This window comes from Corythoichthys intestinalis, chromosome 6 (genome assembly GCF_030265065.1).
Source record: "Corythoichthys intestinalis isolate RoL2023-P3 chromosome 6, ASM3026506v1, whole genome shotgun sequence".
Classification (NCBI taxonomy): domain Eukaryota; kingdom Metazoa; phylum Chordata; class Actinopteri; order Syngnathiformes; family Syngnathidae; genus Corythoichthys; species Corythoichthys intestinalis.
In genome coordinates, this window is record NC_080400.1 from 14,745,817 (window position 1) to 14,755,967 (window position 10,151).

The 10,151-nt window shown below is 41.8% G+C and overlaps 1 protein-coding gene across 1 annotated transcript in view; it reads left to right on the forward strand.

Annotated features, from left to right (window-relative positions):
* LOC130917702 (prolyl 4-hydroxylase subunit alpha-3-like) overlaps window positions 1-9,546 on the forward strand; it is a 29,391-nt gene extending 19,845 nt beyond the window's left edge. Inside the window, exons 7-13 of the mRNA XM_057839347.1 lie at window positions 1,655-1,840; window positions 4,072-4,136; window positions 8,202-8,361; window positions 8,445-8,507; window positions 8,987-9,055; window positions 9,138-9,234; window positions 9,343-9,546. Of these exons, the coding sequence (XP_057695330.1) occupies window positions 1,655-1,840; window positions 4,072-4,136; window positions 8,202-8,361; window positions 8,445-8,507; window positions 8,987-9,055; window positions 9,138-9,234; window positions 9,343-9,413 (711 nt within the window). The 3' untranslated portion in view covers window positions 9,414-9,546. The remainder of the gene's footprint in view (window positions 1-1,654; window positions 1,841-4,071; window positions 4,137-8,201; window positions 8,362-8,444; window positions 8,508-8,986; window positions 9,056-9,137; window positions 9,235-9,342) is intronic.
* Window positions 9,547-10,151: the final 605 nt, after the last annotated feature.

Genomic DNA, 10,151 nt, shown 5'->3' on the forward strand with positions numbered 1-10,151 from the left:
GTATGTGTTATAGAAATAACTGTGCTAAAACAGTTTTCTTTGCATTTCAGTAGTGTAAGGGGTTTGACCCCCCCCCCCCCAAAAAAAACACTTGATTCCCTTAATTTATTGTTGGCCACTGACTGTGATAGAAGTCCAATCCATCCATTTTGACGAGGAGGCCTGTCAACGATCATTTGCTGCCAGCTTGTCCAAATTTAAATGGATTGGACGTCCATCACTCTCGATGGCACACTTATATACAATATAGTAGTATTTATATATACTAGTGTGTGTATATATACAGTGGGGAGTGGGGAGAACAAGTATTTGGTATCAAATACTTGTTCTCCCCACTGTATATATATATATATATATATATATATATATATATATATATATATGTGTGTGTATATGTACAGTATATATATATATACATACTATCACTCGTGAACAAGACCCCAAGATTCTTGAACTCCTCCCCTTGGGGCAGGATCTCATCCCCGACCCGGAGAGGGCACTCCACCCTTTTCCGACTGAGGACCATGGTCTCGGATTTGGAGGTGCTGATCTTCATCCCAACCGCTTCACACTCAGCTGCGAACCGCTCCAGTGCGAGTTGGAGGTCACGGCTTGATGAAGCCAACAGCACTACATCATCTGCATAAAGCAGAGATTCAATGCTCAGGTCACCAAACCGGAACCCCTCAACGCTCGGCTGCACCTAGAAATTCTGTCCATAAAAATTATGAACAGAATCGGTGACAAAGGGCAGCCTTGGCGGAGTCCAACCCTCACTGGGAACGAATTTGACTTACTGCCAGCAATGCGGACCAAACTCTGACACCGGTCGTACAGGGAACGAACAGCCCTTACCAAGGGGCTCGGTACTCCGTACTCCCGGAGCACCCCCCACAGGACTCCCCGAGGCACACGGTCGAACGCCTTCTCCAGATCCACAAAACACATGTAGACTGGTTGGGCGAACTCCCATGCACCCTCGAGGACCCTGGGGTGTAGAACTGGTCAACTGTTCCACGGCCTGGACGAAAACCACACTGCTCCTCCTGAATCTGAGATTCGACTTCCCGACGGACTCTCCTCTCCAGCACCCCTGAATAGACTTTACCAGGGAGGCTGAGGAGTTTGATCCCTCTATAATTGGAACACACCCTCCAGTTCCCCTTCTTAAAAAGGGGGACCACCACCCCGGTCTGCCAATCCAGAGGCACTGTCCCCCTCCGTGAGTCATCACCTTATCGTTGTGGAGGGGTTTGCGTGTCTCAATGATCCTAGGAGCTATGTTTTCTGGGGCTTTAAGCTCCTCGTAGGGTCACCCATGGCAAACAGAACCTAGGTGAGGGGCCAGACAAAGTATGGCTCAAAAAGACCCCTTATGATGAGTAATATAAATGAACTCCAGTTTCCCTTGCCCGGGCGCAGGTTACCAGGGCCCCCCTCTGGAGCCAGGCCTGGAGGTGGGGCTCGAAGGCAAGCGTCTGGTGGCCGGGCCTGTCCCCATGGGGCCCGGCCGGGCACAGCCCGAAAAGGCAACGTGGGTTCCCCTTCCCATGGGCTCACCACCTGTGGGAGGGGCGAAAGGGGTCGGGTGCGTAGGGAGTTGGGCGGCAGCCAAAGGCTTTGGTAACAATGTAACTAAATTTCTATCCTGTAGAGCCTCCTGTTCTCCAGGATAAAAAGTACCCAACTGTCATGCGACTACTTCACCAACGGGAATCCCTCGCTGACGCTGCTACCCGCCAGACGTGAAGTGCTGAGTCTGCATCCTTACGTGGTTCTCTACCACGACTTTGTCACCGACCGTGAATCCGAACACATCAAGGACCTGGCGCGCACTGGAGTAAGTGTACGCTTTTAAGTTCCTCGGTCTACTGTTATCTATATCGGTGAATTTGTCGCGTTAACGGGCAGTAATTATTTTGTTGAATTAATCACGTTAAAATATTTGAGGCAATTAACGCATGCACGGAATGACCCGTTCATTGGTTGCCTCATAACAATTTACAGTGATGCCGTTTTATCACAATGACAGCGAAAAAGCAGAGAAATGCCGCGCCTTTTATTGGCTTAAGCTTTGGCAACTCTTTCATAACAAATATAATTATTGTGGCGAACGACGTGGGGAAGAATGACAGGAAACGATCTCTTCTTTAACACGCTTAATTGAACCCAACGCAGAACATACTGGATACCATTTGCAGCCACCACTGACAGTCATGGTTGCCCAACTTCCCATCATGCATTCGGGTGGAGCAGTTAGGTCACTACAGTATCATTTAGTGATAGCACAACAAAAATAATATTCCTATCTCTCAAAAAAATAACTTTTACAAAAAGAAAAGCACTCAATGCAGAGAGAACTGCCATTCCCAATCAAAATAGCTATGCAACATACACATAAAACCTACTCAGACTTTGCCATGGCTAGATTTCTTATCAATTTAAAACTCGCTATTGACACCTTGTGGTGTATTTCAATCACTACCTTATGCAGTTAAAGACACTGTGGAAGAACGGCAGGTGACGTCCCGCTCGGCGATGTCAACAATGGCGAGCTATTAGCTTATTTTTTGATTGACAATTTTACAAAGTTTATTAAAACCAAAACATTAAGAGGTGTTTAATTAGGGCTGTCAAAATTATCGCGTTAATGGGCGGTAATTTTTTTTTTTAATTAATCACGTTAAAATATTTGACGCATTTAACGCACATACCCCGCTCAACGAGATTAAAATGACAGCACAGTGTAATGTCCACTTGTTACTTCTGTTTTTTGGTGTTTTGTCACCCTCTGCTGGCGCTTGGGTGCGACTGTTTTTATGGGTGTCAGCACCATGCATTGTGTAATTATTGACATCAACAATGGCAAGCTACTAGATTATTTTTTGATTGAAAATTTTACAAATTTTATTAAAACGAAAACATTAAGAGGGGTTTTAAAATAACATTTCTATAACTTGTACTAACATTTATCTTTTAAGAACTACAAGTCTTTCTATCCTTGGATCCCTTTAACAGAATGTTAATAATGTTAATGCCATCTTGTTGATTTAATGTTATAATAAACAAATACAGTACTTATGTACCGTATGTTGAATCCGTCTTTTGTCTTATCTTTCCATTCCAACAATAATTTACAGAAAAATATGGCATATTTTATTGATGGTTTGAATTGCGATTAATTAAGATTAATTCATTTTTCAGCTGTAATTAACTCGATTAAAAATTTTAATCGTTTGACAGCCCTAGTTTTAATATAAAATTACTATAACTTGTACTCAAATTTATCTTTTAAGAACTACAAGTCTTTCTATCTGTGGATCCCTTTAACAGAAAGAATGTTGACAATGTTAATGCCATCTTGTGGATTTATTGTTATAATAAACAAATACAGTACTTATGTAATACTTATGTTGAACGTTTATGTCCGTCTTGTGTCTTATCTTTCCATTCCAACAATAATTTACAGAAAAATATGGCATATTTTAGAGATGGTTTGAATTGCGATTAATTAATTTTTAAGCTGTGATTAACTCGATTAAAAATTTTAATCGTTTGACAGCCCTAGTTTAAATGTAAATTGTCACAGCACTGAATGTGCTTTCACAGAAGTCGTCGGTGGGCTACCACAGTCTCTTTCCTATGAGTGCTGTAGGTTTTGGCACGGCTCACCGAGAGTTTCCATCATTTAGGCGAGCTTTATTGAAACACGCCGAGCTATTGCATTACGAAATAAGCTCTCACGTTACATCATGTGTTTTTATAAAGTGACAAATTACGTCCTTGAGAGAGCGTGACACCACTTTCAGTCTAATACGGCCGTTCCAATTGATCGCTAAACGGCTCCGGAACATCTGGGACCTTCTGGCATCTGCACTTGCACTTGTGGCTTGCGGCGAAATTCCCAGGCATTAATTAACATAAATTGACTTGTAAGAGATGTGGCAGATTTAGGGGAAAAATGATTTTCTTTTTCTGACGCCTCGTGGAATTTTCTGTCGCTTGTGGATGAGTGCATAATATCTAACCCAGATGTGGTTATTAATATTTTTTCTTTTCCTTGCTGTTAAGTTGAGAAGATCGGTGGTGGCAACAGGAGAGAAACAAGCCACGGCAGATTATCGCATCAGCAAGAGGTACTTCTTGAAAAGGGGCTTATTAGAAATGAAGGTAGTTTTGAAGTTCATGAAAGGCAATGTCATCACCATTTAATAATCAATTCTTGAGAAGGAGCAGCATGATGTACTATATTTTCCGCACTATAAGGCGCACCTAAACGCCTTCAATTTTCTCAAAAGCCGATAGTGCCCCTTATAATCCGATGCGCTTTATACTGGATATGGATCATTATTAGTTAATCGTGGCATGACATTCCCTTTAGCGCAGCTCTATCTCGTGGATGCATACCGCAACCCCAACCACTACTACTTCTACACTGCCTACAAGGCGATGCGCCCTATATATGAAAACAGTTTTAAAATAGGGCATTCAATGAAGGTGTGCCTTAAAATCCAATAAGCCTGACAGTACGGAAATGACGGTAGAAGCAAGAGCAGTATAACATTATCAAAGTGTAATATATGCCGAATAATTGGGGACAGTGACAACAGAAGCAAATTATGATATACAGTGATCCCTCGTGTTTTGCGTTTAATAGGGACCTGAACCTGCTGTGGTAAGTGAAAAATTGCAAAGTTCTTTTTTGTTTTTTTTATTGAAAAAAATCCGCGATGGACTGAGGGCGCAAAGTTTGAAGCGCGAAGTAGCGCAGGATCGCTCTATTTTTTTTTTTTTTATATATACATGTATGTGTATGTATATGCATGTATGTATGTATACAGTGTATCACAAAAGTGAGTAAACCCCTCGCATTTCTGCAGATATTTAAGCAAATCTTTTCATGGGACAACAGACAAAATGACACTTTGACACAATGAAAAGTAGTCTGTGTGCAGCTTATATAATAGAGTTCATTTATTTTCGCCTTAAAATAACTCAAAATATAGCCATTAAAACTAAACCACTGGCAACAAAGGTGAGTACACCGCATGGGAACTATGTACACATCCCTATATGTCAAAATTGAGTACTGCTTGTCATTTTCCCTCCAAAATGTCATGTGGCTCATTACAGGAGTGGTGTCAGCATTGCTGCAGAGATTGAAGAGGTGAAGGGGTCATTCCCACCACCATGCTTGATTCTAGGCATGACACACTTATCTTTGTATTCCTCACCTGGTCGCCACCACACATGCTTGGGACCATTGGAACCAAACAAATTATCCAAACAAATTAAATCTTTGTCTCATCAGACCATAGGGCATGTTCCAGTAATCCATGTGCTTTGTTGACATGTCTCAGCAAACTGTTTGAGGGCTTTCTTGTGTACCGTCTTCAGAAGAGGCTTCCTCCTGGGGTGACAGCCATGCACACCAATTTGATGTAGAGTACGGCGTATGGTCTGAGCACTAACAGGCTGACCCCCCACCTCTTCAATCTCTCTGACCTCTCTCTCTCTGACAGCACTCCTGTAACGAGTCACATGACATTTTGGAGGGAAAATGACAGGCAGTACTCAATTTGGACATATAGGGATGCACATAGTTCCCATGCGGTGTACTCATTTTTGCTGCCACGGATTTAGATATTAATGGCTATATTTTGAGTTATATTGAGGGGGAAATAAATGAACTCTATTATATAAGCTGCGCAAAGACTACTTTTCATTGTGTCAAAGTGTCATTTTGTCAGTGTTCTCCCATTAAAAGATATACTTTAATATCTGCAAAAATGTGAGGGGTGTACTCACTTTAGTGATACACTGTATGTATGTACAGTATGTATGTATGTATGTACTGTGTATACATGTATCTGTGTATAAGTGTATGGGTATATGTATGTATATACAGTGGGGCAAATAAGTATTTAGTCAACCACCAACTGTGCAAGTTCTCCTACTTAAAAAGATTAGAGAGGCCTGTAATTGTCAACATGGGTAAACCTCAACCATGAGAGACAGAATGTGGAAAAAAAACAGAAAATCACATTGTTTGATTTTTAAAGAATTTATTTCCAAATTAGAGTGGAAAATAAGTATTTGGTCACCTACAAACAAGCGAGATTTCTGGCTGTCAAAGAGGTCTAACTTCTTCTAACGAGGTCTAACGAGGCTCCACTCGTGTTAGTTGTTAGGACACACCTCTGTTATTGAGAGAGTTGGTATGCTCTATTAGCCACAGGAGCTAAGCTAAGGAAAAGCTACGAGTGACGTCACCACTTAAAATTAGTATCTCAATAAAAGCATAATACCGATCTACAAAACCGTTGCAGCACAAACTAGCACAAATGACAGACACAATTCTGAATTGAAATGTGGGGCTAGCTGACCTCAGATTTACCCAAAAAGAATTGTAAATATCTCTAGAGCGAAAGCAGCACGAACAAAGCTTTTACAGTACAAACGATTGACATCATTTTTATATAAATATGTCTGATGGGGGGAGGGGGCGAACTTCACAGAGGTCCGTAGAGATGGTCAGAAAGCACATACAGCAATATACAATGTGTCGTCCTTTTTTGTTTTTTTCTTGTCCGTAGATGGTCTCAAAGCACTTATAGCAATATACAATATGTCGTCCTTTTTTTTTTTTTTAAATCTGAATTTTTTTGTACTTCCGGGTCATTCTCTTGCCGTCGTGTTGTGGGATTTTGCTGTTATGTTGCGGGATTTTTGCTGCTGTGTCTTTGCATTCACCTTCTGAGCCATTCGTGCTGCGAACCATTTGCTGTTGTGTTGTGGCAATTAGGGTTCGTGCTTTTGCCAATTTGCAATCGCGCTTTAGGAACTGGGGATCGTGTTGTGGCGGTTTGCATTCATGCTTTTTTTCTTTTGCAAAGGGTTTGCAATTGGGGTTCATGCTTTTTTTTATTTGCAAAGTGTTGAGACTTTGCATTTCGCCTGACACCTCTCAGCCACCATAATTTCCTGCTCCTGTTCAAATCCACCCCGTCAGTCGACTGTCGCTCGCTCACACGAGCTCGGTCATCAAGATAAGCACATCCCCCACCCCTTGACGTAGTTAGCACTTTGCATTCAGAAAGCCACATGGCAGAGCTGATCACACTTGGGTTGGGTTGTGAGACCAAAACATTTGAGATTTTTTTGTTCTCACAAATGTATTGATTATTTCATTCATTATAACTTTATACACGTTGCAATGGTCTGTGCGTTTGTTTATTTCATTGCAGTAATTTATACATAAAGTTGCCTGTGTGTGCTATAGGAGAAGAAGAAAAAATGGGCAGAGCAATGAATGAATAAAATAAAACCATATTAAAAAATAAAACTCTCAAATAAAAACTGAAACTATCATGGCAAGAGTCAGTGTAAACTGACCAACCCTTGTGGGTTAGAGTAAGGTTGTTTGCTTGCGTGCTTGAGTGCGCCTATTTGAGAGACAATGACACACTCATTTGCACATATACAGATGCTAATTGTGGATACCCAGAGTTGTGGGGATCATCTGATCCCCTTCTGGGCTTTCCAGTAGGCTAAAAAAATGTTGGGTTTTCTAGTGTTAAGGTCCTGGAGTGGCCTAGCCAGTCACCAGATCTGAACCCGATAGAAAATCTATGGAGGGAGCTGAAAGTCTGTGTTGCTCGGCAGCAGCCCCAAAACCTGAAGGCTCTGGAGAAGTTCTGCATGGAGGAGTGGGCCAAAATCCCTGCTGCAGTGTGTGCAAACCTTGTCAAGGACTACAGGAAACGTTTGGTATCTGTAATAGCAAACAAAGGTTTCTGTACCAAATATTAAGTTCGATTTTTGTGATTTATCAAATACTTATTTCATGCAATTAAATGCAAATTTATTATTTAAAAATCATACAACATGATTTTCTGTTTTTTTGTATTAGATTCCGTCCCTCACAGTTGAAGAGCACTTATGATACAAATTACAGACCTCTACATGCTTTGCAAGTGGGAAAACCAGCAAAATTTGCAGTGTATCAAATACTTGTTCTCCCCACTGTATGTACCCATTGATGACATAATGATGCTTTTCTTTAAAAAAAACATTATGAGCAAAAACAGCATAGAACTTGTTCTGAGCATTCTCGACCAGTAACAAGTTCAAGCTGCCGCTTAGCCTTGGAGCCATTGAATGGCATGCAAACCATCACAATATGTTACTGATCATTTCAGTGCGTGGCTGAAGGACTCGGCGCACGCTGTGGTCGGCACGCTGGACCGGAGGATTTCCATGGTTACGGGTCTCAACGTGACACACCCGTTTGGCGAGTACCTTCAAGTAGTCAATTACGGCATCGGGGGTCATTACGAACCTCACTTTGATCATGCCACAGTGAGTCTTGGGTGTGTAACGGTTGATATTCTAATCCTCACATTGACAGTTTTTTTTGTTTTTGTTTTTTTAACTGTTGCTAGTCACCGTCCAGTCCTGTATTTAGACTGAAGACTGGGAATCGGATGGCCACCTTCATGGTTTATGTGAGTATTTACAAGAGAATGTTCAGGGATCTGGAAATTTGTAAAGATTTGTTTTCAGCAGGGATTTCAAACATATTTGAGTGTATAAATATACATTAATTTGATTAAAACCAAGCACTATTTCTGGACTAACATCAAAGCTGAGGCATATTTGCCAAAATAGGGGGACATTGTATATAACACTAAAAACTTACTGACAAGCTGCTAATCCTCCTGCTGCTTTCAAACAAACCAATTTTCCCCAGTGCATGTGTGAAAATGTGGAAACTAAAAATAGGCAACATGAATCTGAACTTTGGAACTGACGACGCCAATGAGCTCATCCTTAACAACAGGCATGCCTTTTGATTTATTTAGTCTTTCCCTACCCCATCATTGTCTTCAACCCCCTATTTTGAGCTTCTTGCACGTTTTTCAAATCACGGCTGGATATCATTTGTTGCGCTATGATATTTTATTTTTTTGTCCGTATCAAACAGCTCAGCTCTGTGGAGGCAGGCGGCTCCACAGCGTTCATTTATGCCAACTTTAGCGTTCCCGTTGTAAAGGTAAACATTCTCAAATGTACAATGTGGACCTCCGCCAAGAGAGAAACACTCAGTTGAATCTGCATTTTTGGGTGATTTACAGAACTCTGCCATTTTCTGGTGGAATTTACATAGAAATGGCAAAGGTGACGGTGACACCCTGCATGCTGGCTGTCCTGTGCTTATTGGAGACAAATGGGGTAAGAGAACATGTGAACCACAAAAATGTTTTCAGGTTTCTAGCCACATAAAAATATTAGACTAAAAAGTGTTAAACACGCTGGTGGTCTTCCATCTCTTTGTTGCAGTGGCCAACAAGTGGATCCACGAGTACGGCCAAGAGTTCCGACATGGCTGCAGTCAGAATCATGAGGAGTGAGGGAGTGGGTGGAAATGTTTACCCCGGGCCTCTTCTGACTCAAAGAAGTAGTCGCAATCGCAATTGAGAGGCACATGTGCAGGGAGGGACTCAGGGCCAGAGATGTCAGCATAAGGACCCACTTTAAGGATCCGGGCCCCAATATTGCTTCCAGGGTACCTCTAGGGACCGACTACTCAACCGAACGGTTCCTTGAGATAGACAAAAGGCAGACAACATGACTGGTTTCACTTAATAGTGAACAAAATGCTTTTGCCTGCAGGAAAGAAGACATCCAATATGCAGGAGTGTCTTTTCACAGGAAGCACGCCAGAGTTTGATGTTTCAAAATCAACACTGCCCAGTTCAGCTAGGTAGGGAGTCTGTTTTTTAGTCTTTTAATAAACACTGGAAAAACCTTAGTAATTGTGATCTTGTTTTCTGAAGGTGCAAAATATTCTATTTGACTATGTGTCATTTTGTCCAAAATGGAGATTTAAGGAAGGTGACCTTTTAGCCAGATTGCCGAAATCACGCCAGCCGAACCGCCGGACCCATGCTGGCGCAGCTCCAACGACCTGGACCGGCGAAACTCCGACAACCTGGCCAAAAGGCCAAACTCCGCACATTCACCTTAGTCTTAACCCCTTGTACTCCATTTTGTAAGCTGGAAAAAGGCTTCGAAGCACAAGTTGACAATTTATTCAGGTCGACAGCGATCAAACGGCAAGGTGAAACAGAAACAGACTCAGGCGAGGA